We start from the raw sequence: 25,963 nt of genomic DNA, 5'->3' as shown, positions 1-25,963 counted from the left end.
TTAAGATGGTAAATCTTCTGTTATGTGTACCTCCTATGAGTGCCCTCCCCATAGCCAATCACTCCCTCCTTCCTCGGATGCTTTATTTCTTTCAACGTCCCTGCCCCTGGTGAGAACCCCAGCCGTGCCAGAACCTAAGAGGTTCTGAGGCACTTCCTAGGGGCCCTTGTTTGATCCCACAGGAGCGAGCAGAGTGGGCAGCAGCCATCAAGTTTGACTCATCTCTGTGGGCTCCTATTTAGACCCTAGGCACCAGCTTCAAGAGGCTGCCCCCCAGCACAGACACCTCAGGTGCCCCACCCCACCTGCCTCCACTGGAGCCCCTCCCAGGGCCAAGAACAGACCTGATGGGACCACAGGGGATTGAGTACCCCAAATATTCTATGCTTCCCCCCCTGATGTCTGAGAGCTAGCACCACCTCAGACCTGACCCACAGTGGCTGTCTGTGGAATGAATCAATGCCCACACGGAGGTGAGCCGAGCTTTCCTGCCCAAATGAGTATCCATCATTTCAGATTCCTTTCTGCCTCCCCTTCCAGCCCTGCCTAGGACCCAGCCTCCCCAGTGTTAAAGGAAAAATATATTTATGGTACTTGTTAAAGATGGTAGGGCAGGGCTTCCCTGGTGGTGCAGTGGTTGAGAATCCGCCTGCCAATGCAGGGGACACGGGTTCGAGCCCTGGTCTGGGAAGATCGCACATGCCACGGATGCAACTGGGCCCGTGAGCCACAACTACTGAGGCTGCGCGTCTGGAGCCTGTGTTGCGCAACAAGAGAGGCCGCGATAGTGAGAGGCCCGCGCACCGCGATGAAGAGTGGCCCCCGCTTGCCGCAACTAGAGAAAGCCCTCGCACAGAAACGAAGACCCAACACAGCCAAAAATAAATTAATTAATTAATTAATTTTTTTAAAAAAAATGATGGTAGGGCAGACTCTATTCAGGACCACTGCCATAGGTACAGGGACCACTGCAATAAGATTTGGGGGTGGGGGGTAGGGGGATTGGGCCCAACTCTGAAAACAGCATGAGCAAGTGGGAATTTATAGCCAAGGATCAGGATGAGTGGGGGTCAGTGGATGGAAAATTACTAAGAGGAAACATCAGGGGTAAGGGGAATTCCGGCTAAACTGACCTAATAGGATTCTTGCTGAAGACAGGCCAGGGAGCTCAGACATCACCTAGAGGATGCTGGAGGGTGAGGAACCATATCAGATTTCGAGGCTCTGGTTAAACTGACTTAGCAGCATTCTTGCTAAAACTAGATTTTTCAAGGAAGTACACAGATGGGCCCAGGAGAAAGTTACTGACCCTGACTCAAGTTTGATCAAGAAGAGACTCTCTCTCCAGCCCCTCCTGGGGTTTGTGAATGACCTCTAATCAGCAGAGCTTAAACATGAAACCTGCCATCATGCCACTCTCCTTTTCTCAAAAGACATCTTTTGGAAACATGGGCCCACGTCTCCCAAAAACCTCTGTCTAAGCAACGTGAATGGTCACCTTCTCTCCTCCCACCTGTGTCCCCTGAGAACACAGTCATTGGAAGTCCTGAAGCTGCTCGTCAGTTCTCATCAATGGCCACTAGATGGCGATATCGTGCCTCAGTTACTTTCCGAAAAAAAGAGCAGCTTGCGGAAACAACACACAGGATCTATATTAAGCAAAAAGTAAAGAATGGGAGGAAGGAGAGGAAGTGGAAAGGCAGGGACTTTGAATTCCAGCTCCCCCTCCTGCTACACGGCTATATAACCTTGAACACGCCCATTAATCTCCCAGAGCTTCTGCACCTATAAAATGGAGCTAGTGGTGGAAGCTGCTCCTAAGGCAGTCATTAGAGTCCTGGGTGCACATTCGGATCTCCTGGGGCGCTTTAAAACCCAGCGAAGTCTAGCCCCCACCCAGACCAATTAAATCAGAATCTCCATGTGTGCCTCTCCTCAACCTAGCACTTAGGAAAGAAGCAAAACAAAACAAAAGCTCCCCAGGTAATTGCAGTGTGCAGCCTGGAGAGAAGCACTGCTCTGGGGCAGCAGTTCTCACGCTTGCGTATCAGAATCACTTGATGCTCTTAAGTAACACAGATTGCTGGGCCCTACCCCCAGAGTTTCTAATTTAGCAAGTTTGGGGTGGGGCCCAAGCATCGGCTGATGTTGCAGGTCAGAGCCATACTTTTGAGAGCCTCTGCCATGGAGAGAGAGAGAAAGTCAGCTAATGCATATAAAGCGCCAAGCACCGCGCCTGGCACAAAGGAAACCTTCAATGAATGTTGGTTACTCTTTTCCTTAACCCACTGCCATGCTTCCAGGCTATCTGTGGGTCATCCTGGCACCAATCTGGGCCCAGTTTTGAAGTCAGACACGCTGCCATCTACTCGCTATATGCCCAGGAATGAATTGAGCCTCAATTTCACATCTGTAAAATAGGAGTGAAAATTCCTGCCTTGCCAGGATGTGATGAGGGAAGGTAATATATACATGGCACAGGGTAAGTCTCAAGAAGTGGCAGCTAATCTTCATGACCTTGAATCAGGCAATGGTTTCTGAGGTTTGATACCAAAAGCACAACAGACAAAATGAAAATATATATATATATATAAATTGGACTTCATTATAACTAAAAGCTTTTATATTTCAAAGGACACTATTAAGAAAGTAAAAAAACAACCCAGAGAATGGGATAGAACATTTGTAAACCACATATTTGATAAGGGACTTATATCTAGACATATAAAAAACTTGCAACACAAGCAAAAAAAGGACAAATAACCCAAATAAAAATGGGCAAATGATTTGAATAGACACTTGTCTGAAGAAGATATACAAATAGCCAATGAAAAGATGCTCAACAATATTAGTCATTTGGGAAATGTAAATCAAAACCAGAACGAGATACCACTTCACACTCATGGTAATGGCTAGAATCAAAAGAACAAACATTAACAAGTGTCGGTGAGAATGTGGAGAAATTAGAGCCCTTGTATATTGCTGGTGGAAATGTAGAATGGTAGAATGGTAGAGTGGCTCTGGAAAACAGTTTGACAATTCCTCAAAGATTAAATCTAGAGTTACCATATGACCCAACAATCCTACTCCCAAATACATACCCCAAGAGAATTAAAAACATCTTCACACAAGGACCTAACCAAACTTATAAGCTTCTGCACAGCAAAGGAAACTATAAACAAAAGGAAGAGACAGCCCACAGACTGGGAGAAAATATCTGCAAAAAATGCAACTGACAAGGGCTTAATTTCCAAAATATACAAACAGCTCATACAACTCAATATCAAAGAAACAAGCAACCCAATCAAAAAATGAGCAGAAGACCTAAATAGACATTTCTCCAAAGAAGCCATACAGATGGCCAACAGGCACATGAAAAGATGCTCAACATTGCTAATTATTAGAAAAATGCAAATCAAAACTACAATGAGGTATCACCTCACACCTGTCGGAATGGCCGTCATCAAAAAGTCTACATGTACTAAAGGCTGGAGAGGGTGTGAAGAAAAGGGAACCCTCCTACACTGTTGGTGGGAATGTAAATTGGTACAGCCACTATGGAAAACAGTATGGAGGTTCCTTAAAAAACTAAAAATAGAGTTACAACATAAGCCAGCAATCCCACTCCTGGGCATATATCCAGAAAAGACGAAAACTCTAATTTGAAAAGATAAATGTACCCCAATGTTCATAGCAGCACTATTTACAATAGCCAAGACGTGGAAGCAACCTAAGTGTCCATCAATAGATGGATAAAGAAGATGTGGTACATATACACAATGGAATATTACTCAGCCATAAAAAAGAATGAAATGCCATTTGCAGCGACATGGATGGACCTAGAGATTATCATACTAAGTAAAGTAAGTCAGACAGAGAAAGACAAATATTATATGATATCACTTATATGTGGAATCTAAAAAATGGTACAAATGAACTTATTTACAAAACAGAAACAGACTCACAGACATAGGAAACAAATTTATGGTTACCAAAGGGGAAGGGGGGAGGATAAACTAGGAGTATGGGATTAACAGATAAAAAAAGAATGTGTGTGTGTGTGTGTGTGTGTATATATATATATATATATATATATATATATATATATATATATATATATCCAAATCACTTTGCTGTACACCTGAAACTAACATAATATTGCAAATCAACTGTACTTCAATTTTTTTTTAATCTTTACACAAAAGCTTGTACACAAGTGTTCAAGCAGTCTTATTCATAATAGCCAAAAAGCAGCAACAACCCAAATGTCCATCAACTGATGAATGGATAAACAAATGTGGAATATCTACACATTAGAATATTACTCAGCCATAAAAGAATAATGAAGTACTGATAGATACACAGCATGGATGAACCTTGAAAACATTATGCTAAGTGAAAGAATCCAGTCACAAAAGATCAAATATTGTATGATTCCATTTACATAAAATGTCCAGAAAAGGCAAATCCATAGAGACAGAAAGTAGATTCGTGGTTGCCAGGGGCTGGGGGGGGAAAAAGAACCGGGAGTGACTGCTAATGGGGTACTGGGTTTCTTTTGGGGTGATGCAAATGTTCTGGGATTAGATAATGGTGATTGATGCACAACTTTGTGAATATACTAAAAAAAAAAAGAAACATTAAATAAAGGTTCTTACATATATAAAATTCTAGAAAAATCCCAACAAATCTATACTGACAGAATCCAGATCGTCAGTTGCCTGGGGAGGGGAGATAGGCAGGGGATACAAAGGGGCATAAGACAAGTTTGGGGGGTGATAAATATGTTCAATTTTTTTTTTAATTTATTTATTTACTTATTTATGGCTGTGTTGGGTCTTCGTCTCCGTGCTAGGGCCTTCTCCAGCCGCGGCAAGCGGGGGTCACTCCTCATCGCGGTGCGCGGGACTCCCACCATCGCGGCCCCTCCTGTTGCAGAGCACAGGCTCCAGACGCGCAGGCTCAGCAATTGTGGCTCACGGGCCCAGCTGCTCCCCGGCATGCGGGATCCTCCCAGACCAGGGCTCGAACCCGTGCCCCCTGCACTGGCAGGCAGACTCTCAACCACTGCGCCACCAGGGAGGCCCTGTTCAATATTTTGATTGTGGTGATGTTTTCACAAATGTATGCATATGTCAAATACTGTCAAATTGTATACCTTAAACTTATGCAATTTATTGTATACCAATTATTCCTCAATAAAACTTTTAAGAAATAAATAAAGCTCAATAAAGCTTTTCTTTTTTTTTAAGAGGGGTAACTCTATTGTTGTTGTTTGTCATGGAGAAGATGATACTTGGATTGAATTTCAGGAAGTTGGAAGGACTAGAGGTTCTTTGGGAGGTGGAATTCCAGGCAGTGGGATGGCACATGCAAGGGCCCTGTGGCCTGACAGAGCACTGTGCTTGTAGGGAACTCACTCCCCCAGCACAGCTGGAGCTGAAGGGTGAGAAGCAGGACTGCAGCGGGCAGCAGGGCCTTGAATACCCGGCTGAGGAACTCGGACCTTGTCCCAAAGAGCAAAAGATGGTGGTCATCAGGCAGGAACTGGCACCAAACAGCAGACTGGTGAAAACAGAGGTGGGGTGAGGTGAGACTATGTATGATCCTCCCTGAGTGAGGGAGGGCCATAGTGAGACTCCCAGAGCTGAGGCCCTACAGCACTGGCCTACAGGGTGGGAAAGGGTGGCAAACCATCCCCATCCAGCCTCCCTTGTCACCAGGAGTCTAGACCCTCCAAAGCCCACCACCCTAACCCCAGTCTTCCCTCACTCCAGCCAATGACCACCATGTGTTTCCTGTGAGTGACCACAGCCAGGACTCAAAAGCAGAAGGAAACTTTCCCAGAAGCACAAACAGAGTGGGAGGAGCTGCCCTCAGAAGGGGTCCTTCAGCCCAAGGCAGAGGAATCCCTGATGATGGCCAGATTCTCAGACACAAGCAGGTACAGAAACAGCCCAAGCCTTTGAAGAGTCGTCCACACAGACAAACAGACCCCCAGTTTCCTCCTCTCCGCTGGCAGGATTGCCACAGCACCACCCTGCCCTCCCTGCCAGCAGGCTTGTTAGAACTGTACGTAAACTGAGTTAACAGGCTCAGAGACACCCCTGTGCGTATGAGCATGAGCCCAGGGGCTGGGGAGGGTTGCTTTGGGCTGCGTAGAGTCTCTCTTGTTTCCCTCCTGGTTCTCAGTGGCATGGCAGGTGGATGAGGCTGGGGGACCCCCAAGACCTCCACCAGCTGTGATCAGTTCCCCCCAATCTGCCTTGAGTTCTCCCTGGCAGCTTCCTTCCCCAAGACCAGCTCAGACTCCCACCACCTAGCTGGACTGTGCCCAGAAGCTCTGCCTCACAGGCCACAGGGGGCAGGGTCTGGAGACAGCTGAGGGGCCTGGAGAAGGGCCAGAGCCCTGTTTGCCCCATCAAGAGGCGGGATCAAGCGGCTCCTGACCCACCTTCCTGCCCCACAGATGGCAAAGCCTCCGATCCATTGTTCTCTGGGACACTTGATGCAGGACGCAAGCAATGCGGGGCCCAGAGGTAGGAAGTCCTGGCTTCCGTGTAGCAAGCTCTCTGCCAGACTCAGGCTTGCCCTCCAATCAGGGAGGAAGGGCCCTTGGTCCCATCCTGCCACTCCCGGCTCACTGGGCCACCCTGGAGCAAGGCCTTGACCTCTCTGGGCTTCTGCAGGAGATGAGGGTGCACAAGGCTTGGTCAACAGGGTAACAGAGGCAGATGATTCCAGATCATGGAGGAGGAAGGGGCTGCCCCCAGGCCTGGCCCTCCTCTGGCCCAGCTGTACCCCTCAGCCCACTTGTGCACCCATAAACACACATGGTCACATCAATGTGGGCGTCTTACATGGTCCACGCAAGCTCTGGCACGTACACATGTAGCCACACGGCTGCCGAACAAACACCGCGCACATGCAGAGGCCGCGCTCACACCCTCACATGTACGTCCCCACCATCAACCTCTCTGTGGCGTCACTGTCATGACTAACGTTTATAGAGTGGCTACTGTATGACAGAGACAGCTCTGTGCACTTTACTTGAACCTTCTCAATGACTCCTTCCAGAAACCCCACGAGGAAGGCAAGCAATCACTCCCATTTTACAGAACGGAAACTGAGGCACCAAAGGTGTGCCCAGGATCAGCGGGACGGTAAGCAGCAGGCATGCCCGGACCTCAACCCTCACGTCAGGCTGCTCCTGGGTACCCCTCAGCCCGAGCTCAAACACCGCTTCCTAACAGCCTGCCCGGATGTGGTGGGAGAAAAGTGAGAAACATCTGGGAAAGTGCTGTGCAGATAAGGTATTGTTCTCACTGTCGGGAATTCAATCCCTGTTCAATCGGTCCCTTCCTGGCCAAGGAAAGGCCTCACTTAGTCCAGCTCCAGCAACTGTACACTCAACAGCCACAGCTTGTGGCTCCCCAGCCTGGCCACAGACCACCAGACTGGATGGGGCGAATCACCTAAAATTCAGGGCTCCTCGGGGCCCGCCCGGTGAGAGGCCCCCCGGGGTCCCCCTGCCTGAGCTCCCCAGCGTGGCTTGAAAGGCCCCGGCCGCCTGGCTTCACCCCAGCCAGTCCCTGATTTCCCCCTCCCAGCAGCTTAACGCTTCCACCCAGGGAACGGCCTCTCCTTCCCAAACAGGCCTCTGTGCCTTTGACCTTGCTGTTCTCTCTGCCTGGCCAGTCCTTCCTCTTGCCCTGCCCATTCTGGCAGCTCCCCAGGCTACCTCCTCCAAGCACCCCCGGCACGAGGCACACACCTCTGTCACCAACCTGGCTCCACCAGCGCCGCTCACACTGGTCTGACACATCGAAAGCGGGGACCCAGCCTGGGTCACCTCTGCGTCCCCCATGCCCACCTCAGAGCTAGACAAAGCCTGCACATCATGAAATGTATTTTTTAAATAATAAACAAGCACAAAACACTGTCAAACAATGACATGTTGACTGGAGTAGGATGATGATGTAGAGTGAGCACTCAACTGGGAACTGGAAGACAAGGGTTGGAATCCTGGCTCCGCTACTCAGGAGCTGTGTGACCTTGGGCAAGTTACTCAGCTTCTCTGAGCCTCAGCTCCCTCATCAGGGAAATGGGAATATGAATAGTACCTACACTTCTCAGGGCTGTAGTGAGGAATCGTTATATAAGAGGGGAGGAGCCCAGTAGGCTTTGGAACTGAATGAGTGGGGTACAGGTGAGATGGGATCTTTCCAAGGGGCAAGACGCTTTCCAGAATGGGAGTTTAGCAGGGCTGGATGGAGGGGTGGTGCTGGGTTGGGCTAACAGAGGTAGGAAGGAAGAGCATCCTGGGTGCAAGGGAAACTGTGCAACTCAGGTTGGGACTTGAACCCCAAGGGCCGGGACTCGAACCCAGCCAAAACCCAGACTAGGACTTGAACCCATGCTCTTTGAACTGAGATCACACACCACCTGGTCTCAGGACTTAATGAAGCTCAGGTCCTTGATGTCTCATTGCAGAAAGAATTCAGTGAGAGACAAAGTGATAGGTAAGAAGTGGATTTATTTAGAGAGAAACACGCTCCACAGACAGAATGTGGGCCATCTCAGTTTTTATAGGGGTGGGTACTTTCATAGGTTAATGAGTGGGAGGAGTATTGCAGCTATTTTGGGGAAGGGTTGGGGATTTCCAGGAATTAGGTCACCGCCCACTTTTTGACCTTTATGGTCAGCCTTGGAACTGCCATGGCGCCTGTGGGTGTGTTACAATGAGCATATACTGAGGCTCAAGGTCAGTGGAAGTCAACTTGTCCACCATCTTGGACCTATTTGGTTCTAAACAGTCTATGTCGTGTCCTTGGGCTATGTCATTCTTTCAAAGGTTGTGCCCTGGCCCCTTCCCTCCTGTTTCCCAAGGACAGCATAGGCAAAGGCCCGGAGGCAGGCGGCCGCAGCAGCTCAGCCTAAGGTGGGCCTGGGGTGTTCAGCAGGGCTCAGCACGTTCGCAGGAGCCCTGGCTTGAGGTGGGCAGTGCCGCCCTGGGCTAGCTACTCAGTGCTGTAAAAGGGGAAGAGCCATATGCCCTCTCAAGGTCGCCCTGCGTATTAAAAATAAGTCTCAGAGCCTGGGCCAGGAAAGACACATAATAGGTTGGTGACTGTAACTGCCCACCCCAGTCTCAGCGTTTATCAAGGGACAGTCTCTTTCACCTCCCTGGGTCCCCACCCCCAGCCGGGACAGAGTTGGGCCCCCAGCAGGGCTGAGAGGCTGACTGACTGATTCACTGCCTCGTTGAAGCCTTTGAGAAAAGGACCCACTATGTGCTGGAATGTACCACAGACCACAGCTACACTCGCCCCACGCCCGGGTCTGTCTCAATGTGCCGGCGACTCATGCACCCACTCATCCATGCTCTCATTCGCGCATTCATTCGTTCAATGACCCCGGCTCTGGGCCCACCCTGAGCTCAGCTCTGAGTGGCCAGAGGTAAGCCCAGCCCAGCCCCTGCGTGGAGCGGCGCTCCCTGTGCCTTGCGGAGCCACAGCTGAGGGTGAGAATCCTCCCCTGCTCCTCCTCCCTCCTGAGCCCCTGCAGGCTACCCTACACCGACCCCCGCTTCTGTTTCCTCTGAAGGTTGTGTTCACTGCCCTCTCCACAGCCAGGGGGCCTTCCCCAAATCCCTGCTGCACCGAAGGCCAAAGTGCTTTCCTTCGGTCTAAAACTCAGCAGGCTGCTCACACAGCACCCTGCGCTCAGGCTCGCGGGTAACACAGCCCTCTCCTGCCCACCCCACCCCACCCCACCCCCGCCCCCAGTGGGCAGCCTGGGAGCCCAGGGCACTCAACTGTCCCCTCTGTCCCCTCAGCCCAGGGAAAGTCTGAGCCTCAGGTACCCACACTCCTCATCAGCTGCAGGTTTCGAGCAATTATCTGGAGAAAAGAGGAAGGAAATGAAAAATATTTCAGCCACCAAATCAAGCTATGGACAGAACCACAGAGTATATCCCAGGCGCTTTCACGGGAGCATCCTAACTTTATCCCTCCCTACGTGTTCTGTGACACTGTGAGCTGTGCTCACGCTGTCTGCCAGGGCTTTGCCTGCAGGTGCGGGGCCACTCCGTGCAGCGGTGAAGAGCCCTGCACACCCACACACTCCCTGCAGAAGTTGCAGATCTGATCCACAGTGGGCTGGCTGCCCTTCTATGAGCCCACGGTTTCAAGTCCACGTTTATGGAGCACTCACCCCGTGCTGTGCGCCCACCAGGAACAGACACGCAAAGGAGACACAATCCAGGGGCAGGGAAGAGAGAGAAGCAGATGAGCGAGGTGGTGGGCCGTGAAGGGGGTCAGTGTAAAAGGCTTCAGGGGCCCAGAGGAGGGAGCGGAGTGGCAGAGGAGAAGGCAGAGGAGACAAGCTCTGGGGGGGAGCAGGGGATGGGGGCTCTGCAGGCAGGTGAGGGGGGCAGAGGAAGCAGCCCAGTGAGTGGAAGAGTGTGGGCAAAGATCCTGTGGCCCGGCTTCCCTGTGCCATCCTTGGGCCTCCCACACTGTGGGGAAGAAGGAACGGGATCGCTTGTTGATAAGCCCCTTCTGTGCGCCAGACTCAGCCACGCAGGAAAGCTTGGTGGGTGAGGAGATGGCCTCTGGACACAGAGGCCTGGCTGGGAATTTCCAGTCCACCACTGACAAGCTCTGTGATCTTGGGAGCACTTAGTTCCCAGGCTATGTTTCCCCATCTGTATAATGGGAATAACAATAGAACCCTCCCCCAGGGTTGTCCTGAGGATTGAAAGGGGTGTCCCATGGAGGGAGAGCTCCCAGGCCAGGGTCCTCCAATGTGAGTGTGCAAACACGTGGCCTAGGAGCTACATACGTGTATGTCTCAGGGTTCCACTGCCAGCCATTCTGCCTCTGCCGCCCTGCTGGGGCCTAGGAATCTGCATTTTCAACACACGCTCCCCAGGTGATTCTGAGACAGGTGGCCAGAGGACCAAACTTTGAGAAATACCTGTTCAACGCATGTGTGCTGTTACAATCATTTATTTTCATTGTCTCATCTGCTGCTCCGACAGCCCTGCAAAGTCTGAACTGGTAACTCATTTCACAGGTGAGGAAAGAGGCTCAGAGAGGCAAGCCAGTTGCTCCAGGTCACACAGCCAGTGATAAGCTGGCATAGGATCTGCACCGGGTCTGTCAACCCCCAAGCCTGAACCTCTCCAAGCAAGATGTCATAGGGCCCCCTCCCTGGTCAACTTATATCCTGGCAGAGGCCGGGTGGATGTCCCCAGGCCTTGTTATCACACTCCCCAGCCCACCCACACCACCTCCATTGTCACTTCCCCCTCCAGCTACTAATCAGGTCTCGCAGACCATCCCGTTTCCTGCCGGCCCTCTGGCTGCCTCCTTTGCTCCTGATGGTACCTTCCTGGCCTTGTGTCCTCCCGTCACCTCCTTTGCCTCCAGAGGGGTTGGAATCGGGGCTGGGCAGTGGCAGAAATCGGGCAGGAGACCCTCGGGGCACGAGCTTCCCTCCGTGGCCTGGACTACCTCTCTGTGGAGGCCCCATCCCCACCCCCCGGGGCACATGCCTGGATGGCCAGCCCCTTGTTTACAAATGACAGGAACAGCGGGTTTCAGGGCAGAGTCAACTTCCTCCCAGACTGAGATCACAAAGGGAATTGGCAGATGGTGCCAGGACAAACCCCGTCCCTGTCTGCCACCAGGGCTGAGTCTGAGACCCAGCAGGAAGTGATGCCCGGGCCTGGCCCAACCTCATGGGCACACAGACCACAAGGGCAGGCAGTCAGCACAGGCGGGTGTGAGGAGAAGTCAGGCTGAGGCACGAGGGACGGAGCCCTGGCCGGTCCTGGCTTCTCTGTGGCCACCCCACCCCACTGGCAGGAGAAGGCAGAGTTAATCCTGTTGGAGAAAAAAGTGCTGAGCCTTTGTTTGTTCATTCCACAAACAGCCAGTGATGTGCGGCTTCCCGCGCAGAGGCCTGCCTCAGGACCATCCTCCCTCCAGCATCGTCTGCCTTCCCTGCTGCTGGAGTCCCCTCAGCACACAAACATGCCAGCACTGCTTTAAAACAAAACCTTAAAGCCTCCCATCTCTCTGCTCCATTCACTGCAAGTCTGGGGGAAGGAGCCAGGATCACACGCCTCCACTTCCTGATCCGCCTGCACCAGCCGCCGCCCCCCTCAGTCCCTCATGTCTACTCCTTCCCCTTTAACCTGCTCTGGTCACAGCCATCAATGACCTCCGACTTCCAAATCCAGTGGTTAAGTCTCAGTGCTCACCTTTCCCAGGCTGACTCAGCCAACACCCCTTCCCTCCTTCCCCCCGGGCTCTCTCCTAAGGAATCTACAAATCTCAGAGGCCCGGGGCCTCCCTCCCTGTAAGCTCGTCCACTGCCATGGCCTCAGGTGCCAGCCATAAGCTCAGGGCTTCCAAAACTCACCTCCAGGCTGAGTGTCTCCAACTGTATCCACCCTTGTCTCTCACTGTCTCCAACTGTATCCACTAAATCCACCCCCGTCCCCAACTGTATCCACCTATATCCAACTATCTACCTCTATCTCCAACTGCCAATCTGACACAGCCACTTGGGTGTCTAAAAGCCACCTCAAACTCAACATGCCTGGAACAGGGAAATCTTTATCTTCCCCTCCCCAAAAATACCCTCCCGCTCCATTCCCCATCTCCACACCAGTGTCCACTGACTTAGTGCCCCTGGGCAAGGCTCTCTCCCTCTCAGGTCTCTGTTTGCCCAGCTGTATAAGAGAACCAGTTCGGGACTTCCCAGCCATTCATCCATCCATGGAAAAACAGGGTCAACTAGTCAAAGATTCCCACTACCTGCCCTGGGAGATTCCAAATCAGTTGGACTGGGATGGGGCCCCGGTATCTGCGGTTTGTAAAACCTCCTCTTGTAACTCTCATGATGAACAGAATCTGAGCGCCTTCTGCCCGCAGCTTCTTGGTTCTTACGGTCCCTGGTCCTGCCTTCAGCTTCCCCATCTTCCACGCCCCTCTTGGACTCTTGTTTATCTCAACAGCCATGTGAGGCTGAGGTTATATTATCCCCATTTTACAGAAGAGGAAACTGAGGCTGGGGTGGAGGTGCATGACTGGCCCATCAGGCACCTGACTCCGCCTGATATTCCCAAACCCAGACGGCGCTCCCCCTAACCCCCAACACCCAGGCTGGCACCTTACAGCTGGAACCCAGGCCCACACCCACCGGAAGTCAATCCAGTTCACAGACCCAGGAGCTGCGGCCTGTTCCCATCTCCTACCCACCCCACCGCAGAGGCCCCTGAGGCCTCCCCAGCCACTGCAAAGTCTGCCCCTCCCCCAGCAGGGTGACCCAGGCTGGATTTCTGGCTGTGCTACGCCCCAGCTGAATAGACAAGCACCTTAAACTTGCTGAGTTTCAGTATCCTGAGCTATAAAGTGGGGGTGACGGCACCTGCCCTCGGGGTTACAAGGAAGGTGAATGAAGCCCCTTGGCAGGTGTTGCGCTCAAAGCCCCAGAGCTGAGGCCTGGGGTTGGGGCCCGAGTTAAGCATCCCGGCCAAGTCCAGGGCTAGGCCTCCATGGGGACAGCCCAGCTGGGCCGAGGAGGCCGCCCACCACGGGGCCTGCCTCTCTGCAGCCAGCCCGGCCCTCACAAACGAACAATAACAGGAAACCATCCTTGTGGGGGGGGGGGGGCACATGGGCCAGGGCCGGCTGGAAAACCTGAAGGGGCGGCGGCCAGGCCTCCCTCACCGCCGGGTGGGGCTCCCCTCCAGAGGCTGTTGGCCGAGCTCTGCAGTTCCACGGCACGCTCAGCCCTGGCCGGACAGCCAGACGGAACGGACACACCTCTCAGCCCACAGGCAAGGTGAGTGAGGGTCCTTGACTTCCCCATATGTAGAATGGTCATCATCGGCTCCCAGGGAAGCGCCACTCCTTGGGGTAGACTGGGTCTCCTGGCTCACAACAGGGCTGGGAAGGTGCGCCCAGGGGTGGTGCTGTGGACACGGAGGGATGTTCTCGGGGAAGGGGTAAGCTCGGCTCTCCCACAGGTGGACTCCCAGACTCAAGGGCCCACTGGCTTCCGTGGGTGCTGGGCTCAGATGCTCAGAGGGCAGGACTCCGCCTGAGTCGCCCAGCATGCCAGGGGTAGAGGACTGGCACCCAAGTGGTGCCCCTTCCCCCACGAGAGAGGATTTACCACGGATGACATCGAAGGCTCTGTGCTGGGATTGGGAGAGGAGCCCTGGAAGGGGAGCTTGGAGCCTCGCCCCTCCCTGTCAGCCACTGCCCCCATTTTCAGTACAGGCAAGCTGAGGCTTGACTCTGGGCACCTGAGGCCCTACCTGTGGAATCCCCTCCCCTCCTTCCCCAGACACCGTAGGGGCCGGTTACGAGCTGCGGAAGCTGTAGTTTTTCTCCCCCAAAACCGAGGTACCCGTAGATTGGGGCCCAAGGGACCCAGCAGCCCTCATATTTTAGAGAAGTTCCCCCCAAAGACTTGAAGGCAGGCGGTCTAGGGTGAGAGCCGTCCTGGATACAAATCCCAGCTCTACCACTTGCTTCCCGTATGACTTTGGGAAAATTACTCAGTGTCTCCAAAACTCAGTTTGCTTGTCTGAACAATGGAGATGGCGATTCTTTTTTGCAGTTCATCATGAGAGCTGGAGAAAATGCCTACAGAAGGCTCTGAAGCACTGGAGCTCATTATTTTATATTACCAGCAAGCCGATGAATTAGATACAGCCTTTCTCCATTTCTCAGTTGAGGCAACTGAGATTTGGAGCAAGAACTCGTACCCCAAAGCCCAGGCTCTTTCCAGAACCACGCAGCTTCTCATGTGCCAGCCTCCTCATCTGTAAACTGGAAGAAAGGGTCTTTTCATGAGTCAATTAAAGGAAGCGATACACACACTTGGTACCGGGAACGGATCGTAGGAGGGGAGCTTTAAGAAATCACAGCTGAATTTACCTGCCACCCAGAGCTGACCGTGGCTTGAGTGTCACAAAGGTTTTGACCCCTGAGGTCGGTCAGTCCCCAGCAGGTGAGAGATGCGTCAGCTCACCCTCCAGCGAGCACTCTGGGCAGCTACTCCGCGCCAAGCACTATGCTTGTTCCTCACCCCCACCCCATGGACATTTCTGCCATGGGTGGCGGGCAGACAGGATCCTGACAGGAGACGAACGGCATTCCAGGGGAGGCAGGGAGCCTGGGCAGCTCGTTGGACCTGGAGAGGCCAGTGCAGCCAGAAGGTTTTCAGAGCAGGGAGTGGCAGGAGGGCCAGTGATGCTGAAGGCCATGAGTAAGTACCAGGACCGAGAATTTTGGTTCATCTTCAGGTGATGGGGAACAGCGGGACCCTCCCACCTGGCCTGAGTCCAGCCATGTGTGGGCGCCAGCCTGGAGGGCAGCAGGTGATCAAGGGGCCCAGGAGCTTCTGCGCCCCCAGGCAGCCCTGCTAGTTCTGGCTTCCCGTGGTGAGGGGGTAGGCGAGGGGCCCACTGGCCTTGCAGGGGTTAAGCTGCCCACCCTGCAGTCTAGACCTGAGCGGCGATTGTGCTGCTGAACAAGGGCCGGACATGGGGGCAGGAAGCTGGAGGGGCCACGCTTATTTTCTCCCAAAGCTGGATGACTCACGGCTCTGCTCCTGCCTCGGGGATACACAGTGGACACACTGGCCACTAGCTCAGGGAAAAAAATCTTGAGCCCCTCGCCCATGGGATCCATCCCTTACTACTTCCATCACCTCTCTGCACCCCCTCGGCATCCTTGAAGCTACTAAAAGAATTCCCATTTGACAGACAGGACCACAGAGTCTGAGAAAAGCTGAGCAGCCAGTCCAAGGTCACACAGTTACTATGAGGTGAAAGCAGGATATGAATGAGGCCAGCCCCTTCTGACCCCACTGCCCCGTCACACTCCATAGGGAAGCCTGGAGAGGGGAGAAGCCGGGGAGGATTGAACCTGACAGTTCAAGCCATAGAAGCAGGCACCAGGATGAGCCAGGAGCCCAATGATCCTGGGGGAGGAATGTTCTAGGAGACAACTGCTGCCCTCAGCAGCTTGGCTTCTGGCTGGAGAGATACTGACAAGTCCATCGTAACCCAGATCCAAGCTGATGTTGGGTGGAGAAATCACGGAGGACTCCCTGGAGGAAGAGCAGGAGCCCCAGAGGATGCTGGGAGGTCTTGGGTCTGCTCTCTGAGCTTCAGTCTTCTAATTTCTCTAGGGCAAGGGATGGACCACATGGTCTCTAAACTCATTCAGGGACCTCCAGATTGTCTGCCACAGCATAACGATCAGATTCTGGCAGGTGCAGTCACTGGGAGGAGGGGGAAGTAGGGCCCATGGGGCTGGGCCAGGAAGGCAGTGAATGAGATTTCCTTCTAGAGAAGAACAGACAGGAGCAGGAGGTGGGCCCAGGGCAGAACCAGGAAATGAGGTCAGGTGTGAGTCGGCCAGTCAAGCCCACAGCTGCCAGGCCAGGCTGAGTGGGTAGGTGAGGGTTGAGACACCCACACATTTACTAAGCACCTACTGTGTGCTGGGCTTTGTACCCATGATCTCATTCAATCCTCCATTAGAGATGAGGAAGCTAGAGCTCAGAGAGGGCAAGGAATGGGTCTAAGGCCACACAGCTCATGAGCAAACAGGCAAGTGTGTGAGACTTGTTGCTGCCAATGACTGCCTCAGAGCCCCAGGCAAAGTCAGAAAGCCCAGAGGAGGCCGGAAAAGGCTCTTCCCAAGGGTGGTTTTTCTCTCCTTCAAGCTTTGAGCTGCCCCATTAGGAGATAAGGGAATGACCCAGAGACCCCAGGACAAATTTGTTTCGAATCACACACTAGGTCTGGTGAATTGGTTGTATCTAGCTCAAAGACTGTATTGAGGATTCAGGGGCTGAGTTCAAGTTCAGTGGGAATGAACACTGTAATTGATTAGTGATGTCTGCCATGAGTATGTGAATGGCAACCCATGATCTCTGTTTTGCCAGCCCTACCTTCGGAAGCCCCCTGCACACAGGTGTATGTTCATCAGGGACCCGTAAGAAGGATAATCTGACTGTCCTCAAAGGATCAAAATCCTAATGGTGGTGTGTCTGACAAAGTGATGGGCCATTAGAGATGCTATTTGGTGACAGGAGGAGCTTCTCTGAGTTATATCAACCACTGTATGTGCTCTGACCACCCAAGATGTTGTCGGCAGATTTGTGCAGATTTGTTTTAAATCCTGTGAGGAAGGAGGGAAGGAGTGCAAGATCAGAGCTGGAGACCGAGGCAGGCTGACAGACAGCAGTAGGGACACCGACACCTCAAGGTCCTCTGGGCCTTGAGTTCACGTCGCTGGATGCTGGGATGAAGTAGACACAGGGCCAGAACCTGCCTGGTCAGGGACACTCACGCCAGCAGGCAGAGGCTGCGCCGGAGCAGGAGCCAATCAGAAGACCTTGTGGGGGGTATGGACTGGGGCTTGAAGAGAAGCAGAGCATTCACCCAGGGGCCATAGCAAGTAAGGGCATTTGGGCAGAGGGAACAGCCTGTGTATTCCAGAAACGTCCAGTTCTCCTCGAGGCTGGGTGGGGCAGGGAGGTGAGGGAGAGGAGAGCCAGAGGGGTGGGCAGGGACACTCCGTGCTGGGTCTTGAACGCTGGCTCAGGAGCTAGGCTTCATCCTGCAGGGTGTGGGGAGCCAGGGCGGAGCAGTCAGCAGGGGAGCAGCGTGGGCAGCTCTAAGGGGAGCCGAGGGAGGGAGGCTGTTGGCAGAACCCGAGGGGAGGGGATCGGGTCTGGGACCCGCAAGAGCAGGTCACGGGGCTGAACTGCGCCCCAAACCAGGATAAAGCCCCAAGGGGCCAGCTCATAGCTGCCCGGCCCCAAGCTTCCCGGGGACTCACCCTTCATCCTCCCAGGGCTGGCGATCCCTGAACGAGGCTGGGGGTCACTGGCTCCAACCTCGACCCTAGACTGAGGCTCGAGGTGTGGAGTGGGAGGGCGGTGGGAGAGCCGCCCAGGGCCACACAGGGGGCAGGGGCTCTAGCGCCCTCACCCCAACCCCTGCAGGTTCTGGGCCTCTCCTCCCACCTCCTGGCCCCTCATCCCTGACCCAGGGCCTCTGGGCTGGAGCCCAGAGCCTGCAGGAGGCTGGGCTGGGACTGAGCATGCAGTCCACCCTCCGCGGCTTTGCCTGGGGCTGGTCTCTGCTGCCAGGTCTTGTCCTAGCTGCTGGCGGGCGTGCTGGGCGGGAGAGGGGCCAGCCCCGCAGAGAGGAGACTCTTCGGGGGACAGGGGTGTGTGCTTGTGTAGGCAGCACGTCCGTGTGTCCGTGTGGCCTGAGGATGTCATGTGTGTATCCCTGACCTGGAGTCTTCCTCTACCCCACCCCCAAGGGCCCTCCAGTCTGCTCAATGAACGCGCAAAGCCCAGACTTAGCCCCTGAAACCTAAGGCTTGAACAGAGTCAGGGCAGAACCATCCCGGCCGGGGACGTTTGCCAGGCTGCCCAGTGAGCAGCTCCCAGCTGGTCCAGGCTTCCCAGGGTCCATTTAACTACAAAAGGAGGAGCCCCAACCCGCCCCCCTTCCACCTCCCTCTGGGTTCCCCTGGCTCCTTCTTTTAAAGAGCACAGAGCTGAGCGGACCTCACAGCCCCTTTGAGGCCAAACGCCAGTGACAGAGGGGGGCCACAAAGAGAAAGAGACTGTCTCACAGCAGATCAGAGAGAGGCAGGATTCACTGCTGGGCTGAGACCCTCCAAGGAATCAGGGCCCTCCCCTCTCTGCCCTCTCACATCTTCCTCTACGCCTCCATCAAAGCACCACAATTTGAAACTGCGCTTTTATCAAGTGGTTAATGTCTCTACACAAGGGTGCAGCCTATGTAGGCTCGCCACTTGTAGTTCAGTACCGGGCACATAGTAGGTGCTCAATAAATGTTTATTGAATGACTGTATAACCTCCAGGCTCTAGAGAGGGCTTCAGAGAAGTGGTGACATGTGGCCTAAGTCCAGGCAGAGGTGAGAGAACGGCAAGTGCAAAGGCCAGAGGCTGTGACCAGGCCTGGTGCGTGTTACCATCCCACAGGCTGGGGCTCCTCTTCGAGGCTCACCAAGCAACACTCCCCACTCTTCTCTAATTTTTAAATTTATTTATTTATTTTGGCTGCACTGCGCAGCATGCGGGATCCTAGTTCCCCCAACCAGGGATTGAACCGGCACCCCCTGCAGTGGAAGCGCGGAGTCCCAACCACTGGACTGCACCCTTGAGACCCAGACAGGGAACTGGAGAGGAGCAGAGGCACACAACCTCTCCAGCCCCCGCCAACTTGGCTCAACCTTCAGAGCCACCCCTCAGTCCTCAGGCCCAACCCAGGCATCTAGGTTCTGAGCTCAGTGGTCCCACCCACTGTGGACACAGACCCAAACCCAGGAGTTCTCCAAGGCCTTGCCCTCTGATCCGGGCATGACTGAGCCCAGCCATTCCCCAGATGCTCCGAGGTTCCTCTGCCCCTTCTCCTGGGCTCCATGCCCATTACCAGGGGCCTGGGCCACACACTCTGTCCTCTCATTTTGGGCCCCCTGGACCTTCCCAGACTGACCGAGGGCACAGAGGGCCCACTCTCATCCATCAGTCCATTTGGAGCTGCCCCCAAAAGCCTCTAACACAGCTCCAGGGACCGAGCATCGTCACGGATCCTGGGTAACAGGGACACGGGCCAGCACCTGGCCTCTGGGTGCCCAGCAGGCACATCTGAGCTGCTGAGCGAATCCCCTCTCCCCCACATCTGTTGTCAGGCAAGGCCCCGGAGCTACTCAGCTGGGCATTTCTGAGCACAGAAATCAGTTCCAAGATCCTCAGGCCCACTACACATCTGTGGTACCGCAAACCCACCCAGCAGCAACCTGATTTCTCCAAAAACTTGGTGAGAGCAACCAAGAGAAATGACTCCTACTTATAGGAAAGTAAAGGGCTAAAATAAACCTGACCCCAGCTGTGCTCTGACCACACCTCCAGAGGTGTGGCCAAGGGAAATTCTGTTTCCAGCTGTGGGTCCAGCAAATCCTACCGGCTGACTTCCTCTCCAACAGCAGGAGGAGGAGGAATGATTTTTCGACAAAACCCTTCCTCTCGGCCCCCATTTACGTGGACAAATTTCTAACACAAAAGGCAAAAGACACAAATAAACATGGCTTTTCAGATGGAAAAGTCCCTCAGGACCCTCTGAGATCGGGTATAGAAGGAGCCCAGGATTTAGAAAAAGATCTGGGTGAGGGTTCCAGATCTACCACTTACGAGGTGTTTGTGCCTGAGCCTCAGTTTCTTCTTCTGTGAAATGGGGATGATAATTCCTACATCCTGAGGACAGTGTGAAAACTAAATGAGATTTCATCTATGAAAGCCAAACATGGAGAACAGCTGCCTATTATTACTATTATTACTACCATTATTATTATTATTACATGTTAATGTCACCGCAGAAATAGAGAGAGAGTGGCATGATGGAAAGGCACTATTCGGGGTGAAAGGCAGCCTAAGTTCAAATCCTGGCTCAACCACTTGCCGCTGTGTGACCCAGGAGGGCTCACTCCACCTCTCTGAGCCTCACCTGCAAAATGGGATTACTGACAACTACCTGGCAGTTTGCAAGGTTTAAGTGAGATAAGGTTTCAGTGTGCCACTGAGGAGGTGTACCAAAGAAGAGACTTTATGAAGGAAACACTTACAGAGCTGTGAGCTCAGTCAAGGGAACAAACGGGATGTTGAGTCCTGCAGAGACCAGCAGAAGACCACCACAGGACCAAAGGGACAAAGAGGAGGGAAGGGTGTTTCCCGAACCCAGTGAGGGACGGATGGGAGCCATAGAAGCTACCGGGATGGAGAGGTGCAGCCACAGCAGGAAAAATGAACCAGAGCAGAGAGCAGCAGGGAAGAAGTACCCCAACTTTTCTCCTCCCATCCTCAGACGCCTGCTGGAGCCCCCACTGGCCAAACACCAGAACCTCGCGCCTGTAGGCCAAGGGTCAGTCCCCTTGACACAGAGTAGAGGTCAGGGGAGGGGTGGGGGAGTGGATTCAGCAGGGTGGGGACCTGCAAATCCCCCAACCAAATGGTTGGGTGTTCAGGAACAAGAATGGTAAGCTAACTACTCAGTAGAGCAGAACAGAGTGTCGGCGAGGATTCATACATGCTTGGTTTTATTCTTAGCTACTTTTTTGGCCATGTTACAAATGTTTTTTTTAATTCAGGCCTGAAAACAACCCTGAGAGGTAGACACTAGTGTTCCCATTGTACAGATGATGAGACTGAGGCTCAGAGAGGTAAAGAGTCTCGTGCACAATCACAGAGCGGCAAAGCAGCACAACTGACATTCTCTAAACCACAGAGCCTGCGATCACAATCGTCACCCTGCTCTGTGTGAACCCAAAGAGGAGAGAGCCATGTGTCACGTGTGGCTGGGCCTTGGGGAGAAGGGAAGATGTAGACAGGGCAGGTAGAAAGCCGTTCTCCAGGAAGGGAAGGAAGCTGTGATTTGAGCCCAGCAATGGGACCTGGGTGTCAACACTGGGACCAGCCCCAGGCAGTGCTGCAGTGGAAGATGCCCAGGGATGCATGAGGTGCAAGGTGAGGACCAGGGACGGCTCCCCAGAGGGGGACGTTTGGGCTCAAGCCTGGATGACAAGTTCACGAGACAGAGAAAGAGGAAAGACCTATGGGGCTGTCCTGGGCCACTTCTCCTCCCTCGCTACTTGCCCTCCTTCATGTTCCAGCCTCACAGTTTGAGCACCAGCCACGTGAAGGGACCGTCTGTAAGCTGCTCCAGCCCCACCTTCTCCCGCACTCCAGGCCAGGTCTCCGGCAGCTGCTGGCCATGGCCACAGAGATGTTTCATAGCAACTCCAACCTGACACAGCCCACACAGACCTTTTGGTACCACTACCCGTCTTCCGAATCTCAGCAAAGCCCTGCCCCCGCCAACTGCTCAGGCCAAAGACTCGAGAGCCATCCTAGATTCCTCTCCATCCCTCACCCCCTACATTCCATTCACAGCAAGTCCTGTTAACTCCACCTCGAAAACACATCCCATGGCCACGCACCTCTACACCTGGTCTGGGCCACCATCAACTCTCGCCTGGACAACAGTGACCTCCCCTGCTGGTCTCTCCTCTCCCAGCCCGTCTCCTCACCTCAGCCAGGGATCTCTTCAAATCAGATCACGTCACCTTCCCTCGTGCTTAGGAAAAAGCTCTCTCTAGGCTGCCCTGTACAACCTAACTACATTAGTTTCCTCCAACTGCTGTAACAAACCACCCCAAACGTGGTTGGCTTGAAACAACACAAATTTATGTATTTATTATAGTTCTGGAGGTCTGAAGTCCGAAATGGTTTTTGGTGGGCGAGAATCAGGACTGTTTCCTTCTGGAGCCTCTAGGGTAGAATCTATTTCCTTGCCTTTTTTGACTTCCAGCGGCCGCCCCCATTCCTTGGCCTGGGGCCCCGCAGCACTCCAACCTCTGTTTCCATCATCACATCTCCTTTTTTCCTGATTCTGACCCTCCTGCCTTCATCCTTTAAGGACCCTGTGATTGTATTGGGTCTATCCACATAGTCCAGGATAATCTCCCTATTTCAAGATCCTTAACTTAATCCTATCTGCTAAAAGTCCTTTGCCATGGAAGGTAATATTCACAGGTTCCAGGGATGAAGACGTGGACATCTTTGGGGGGCCATCATTCAGCCTACCACCCCGACCTGGTCACCTCTTCTGGAGCCCCCATTGTTCATCTGACCCAAGGGCCTTCTTTTGGTTCTTCAAACAAACGAACCATTTTTCTACCTCAGGGACTTTGCACTTGCTGATCCTTCTGCCTGGAGTTCCCTCCCTTCCCCTGGCATTCCTAGGGCTGACACTCCGATGATGGCATGAGTATCATCTCTCTGAAAGGCCTCCCCTGGCCTTGAAGTCTCAGCCAGCTGCCCCCTCGCCCTCTGCTGTGTCCCCCAGTGTAATTCCCTGAGAGCCTCTGCTCAGCAGCTGATGTTTCTCCTCACGTACTTATTTTCCTGGATTTCCCACTCCCCGAGGACAGGTCCTGTCTGTCCCGCTCACTGCTGCACCCCCAAGCCTAGCACACAGTAGATGCTCAATACGCATCCGCTCAGGGCGCGGCCTCATATCTTGTCCTGCCCAGGGCCCTGAGAACTTCTCTCTCCCCATTTCTCAGTTTCACTTCTATTTGTTTTACTTTTTCATTTTTTGAGTCACTTTTCACTTGAGGGAGGAAGAAGGGAGCAAGACATGCAGTTCCTTTTGAGGCAAAGAAGGAAATGACCCACCGGGCCTGAGCCCAGCAAGGCTGGCCAGGGGTCACAGCTGCCGCCTCCCCTGAGTCAGGACCAGCTTCCTGGCAGAACTCTCAGCTCCCTGAGCCTTTGTTCTCTGCCTTCCTCCTGCCCAGAGCAGCTGCCCTTTTCACAGCCCACCTCAAAGGGCACCAGGTCTCCTCCAGTTTGACCACCTCACTGAGGACTGAGGGAACTGGGACCAGAAGCCTTCCCAGGTACATGGCACCTGCGTTCCGGGCCCTGCTGGAATGCTCTGTCCCACCCAAACCCTGCGAGCCCACTTCTGCCTGGGCCAGCAGCAGGGGGCCACAGGGATGCTGGATGCTAAGCTCAGCAGACCCAGAGGCCAGTCTGCACACACACCCTCAGCCCTCATTGAGGACAGCCTGGCGCCAGTGTCTCAGAGGAAATGTTACTAGAGTTTAGAAACCTCGTGTGCTGTGCAGAATCCAGCCTCTCCCTGCGGCCAGGGCGGGGGACAGCCAGAGAGGTGGCCTCCCATCCAGCACCCAGTGGGTCCCTGTCTCTCTCCAGGCAGGAGCTCTGATTCTGATTCCCACTCCCACCCACCAGCCTTCTTCCTCTGAACCATCCCAGGAGCCACAGGTCAGTGACACAGGGACCAGCAAGGGTAGACTGATGGGGTCAAGCGCTGAGAGGGCATAGTGACAGCCGAGCTCACAGCCTCTACCCACCCTGGGGCAGTGAGACAAGCCCTCTTCCTTCTGGAATTCAGGATGAAGCCGGTCCCTGATCTCTGGGTGACCCTAGATCCCCATCCAGGTTGATCCCATGTCCCAAGGGCTGCCTTCATGGGGGGTAATCACACGGGGTCTTGTGCTTAAAAGGACCCCATGCTGGGTTTCATGTTCTTCTGTCTCTGTCCTGAAATTCTTAGTAACTTTTGAGAAAAGGACCCCATGTTTCCATTCTGTACTAGGCCCCACAAACTATGAAGCTGGTCCTGCGAGCCCAGCCTCTCTACCCATCACCCCATCCCACCCCTGTTCTCGTGAGAGCTCCTAAGCTAATCACCAATTGTGAGCTCTGCGTCTGGTGAGGGCCTGGCCCTCTAGGTTACGACATTTGGGTTTCTTAAGAGCCTTTTTTTTTTTTTTTTTTTTTTTTTTATTTATTTATTTTTGGCTGTGTTGGGTCTTCGTTGCTGCGCACAGGCTTTCTCTAGTTGCAGTGAGTGGGGGCTGCTCTTCATTGCGGTGCGCGGGCCTCTCATTGCAGTGGCTTCTCTTGTGGAGCACGGGCTCTAGGCGCGCGGGCTTCAGTAGTTGTGGCACGCGGGCTCAGTAGTTGTGGCTCACGGGCTCTAGAGCGCAGGCTCAGTAGCTGTGGCACACGGGCCTAGTTGCTCTGCGGCATGTGGGATCTTCCCGGACCAGGGCTCGAACGCATGTCCCCTGCATTGGCAGGCGGATTCTTAACCACTGCGCCACCAGGGAAGTCCTTAAGAGCCTTTTAAAGACAACATCAAAGCAACACTGCCACAGGGGCTCTCGGACTAGCCGGGGGGCATGTTTGTTCAGAGGAGTCTTTAAATCCCACCTCACAGCAGCTGCTAGGTCAAGAGAGGGCAGTAGGAAGAAGCATGAACTTTGGGGCCAGGCCGACTTAGTTTGAGTTTGACTCTGAGGTTTCCCGTCTGGGTGATCTCAGAAACGTTACTAACCCTCTCTCTTCCTCCGCTCATCTATAAAGTGAGGGCTACAATTATACCCACCTTGAGGCTTACTGGGAGGATTAAGTGTGATAACACATATAAAGTGCTTGGAAGAGCGTCAGGCATTCAATAGTTATTGATATTTATTTTTTGGTACTTATTATACTTATTGATGACACTTATTGATAAATGTCAGCTGTTGAGGTCAGACACCTGGGCTTTATTCTCAGCCCCACCATTTACTCCACCGTGAACTTAACTTCTCTGTGCCTCAGTTTCCCCATTTGTAAAATCCAAGCTGGGTGTCCACCGCACAAGGCTTTGGGAGCTACCATCCACATCAGCATCACCCTCTCCTCCAGGAAACCTTCCCTACAGCTCTCCTCTAGCCTCCCCTGTCGCCCATGCTTGCTTGCCCACTAGCACATGTGACCCTTAAGTAGGAATTGTTTCTGTGTCTGGCTTCCCCTCCCAGACTGGGAGCTCCATGGGGGCAGGAAGAGGGTGTGGTTCTGCTAGTCTGAGCAGAGAGTGGAGGATGAAGGGTTAAACAGTTCAGTGCTCCCTGGGAGATGCTCGCACCCCACATGCCCTGATGGTCTCTCTCCTCGTCCCTCAGAGCCGTCCCTCCCGGGAAGATGCAGGTGCTCGTGGTGCTGCTGGCTGCAGGGGGCACCTGCCTGGGCCTGCTGGCAGCAGCTGCAGCAGCCGTCAACCCTGGCCGACCCAACACCCCCAGCTCGCTGCCCATTCACCGGCGCCAGAAGAGAGACTGGATCTGGAACCAGATGCACATCGATGAAGAGAAAAACGGCTCACTGCCCCACTATGTGGGCAAGGTAAGGCTCAGGCCCCAGAGCAGGAGAGGCCCGCCGTGGTGGTGGTGATGATAAAGACAGTGATAGGTGCTGTGCTGGTTGCAGGGATGGGGATGATCACTGCGAGGGTGATGGTAATAGTGGG

The 25,963-nt window shown here is 53.6% G+C and overlaps 1 protein-coding gene across 1 annotated transcript in view; it reads left to right on the top strand.

The window, feature by feature from the left end:
- Positions 1–13,711: 13,711 nt before the first annotated feature.
- CDH5 (cadherin 5) overlaps positions 13,712–25,963 on the top strand; it is a 35,660-nt gene continuing 23,408 nt past the window's right edge. The window contains exons 1-2 of the mRNA XM_061174020.1: positions 13,712–13,860; positions 25,620–25,839. Of these exons, the coding sequence (XP_061030003.1) occupies positions 25,639–25,839 (201 nt within the window). The 5' untranslated portion in view covers positions 13,712–13,860; positions 25,620–25,638. The remainder of the gene's footprint in view (positions 13,861–25,619; positions 25,840–25,963) is intronic.

This window comes from Eubalaena glacialis, chromosome 18, assembly GCF_028564815.1.
Source record: "Eubalaena glacialis isolate mEubGla1 chromosome 18, mEubGla1.1.hap2.+ XY, whole genome shotgun sequence".
Taxonomy (NCBI): domain Eukaryota; kingdom Metazoa; phylum Chordata; class Mammalia; order Artiodactyla; family Balaenidae; genus Eubalaena; species Eubalaena glacialis.
This window is presented reverse-complemented; position numbering and strand designations above follow the sequence as displayed.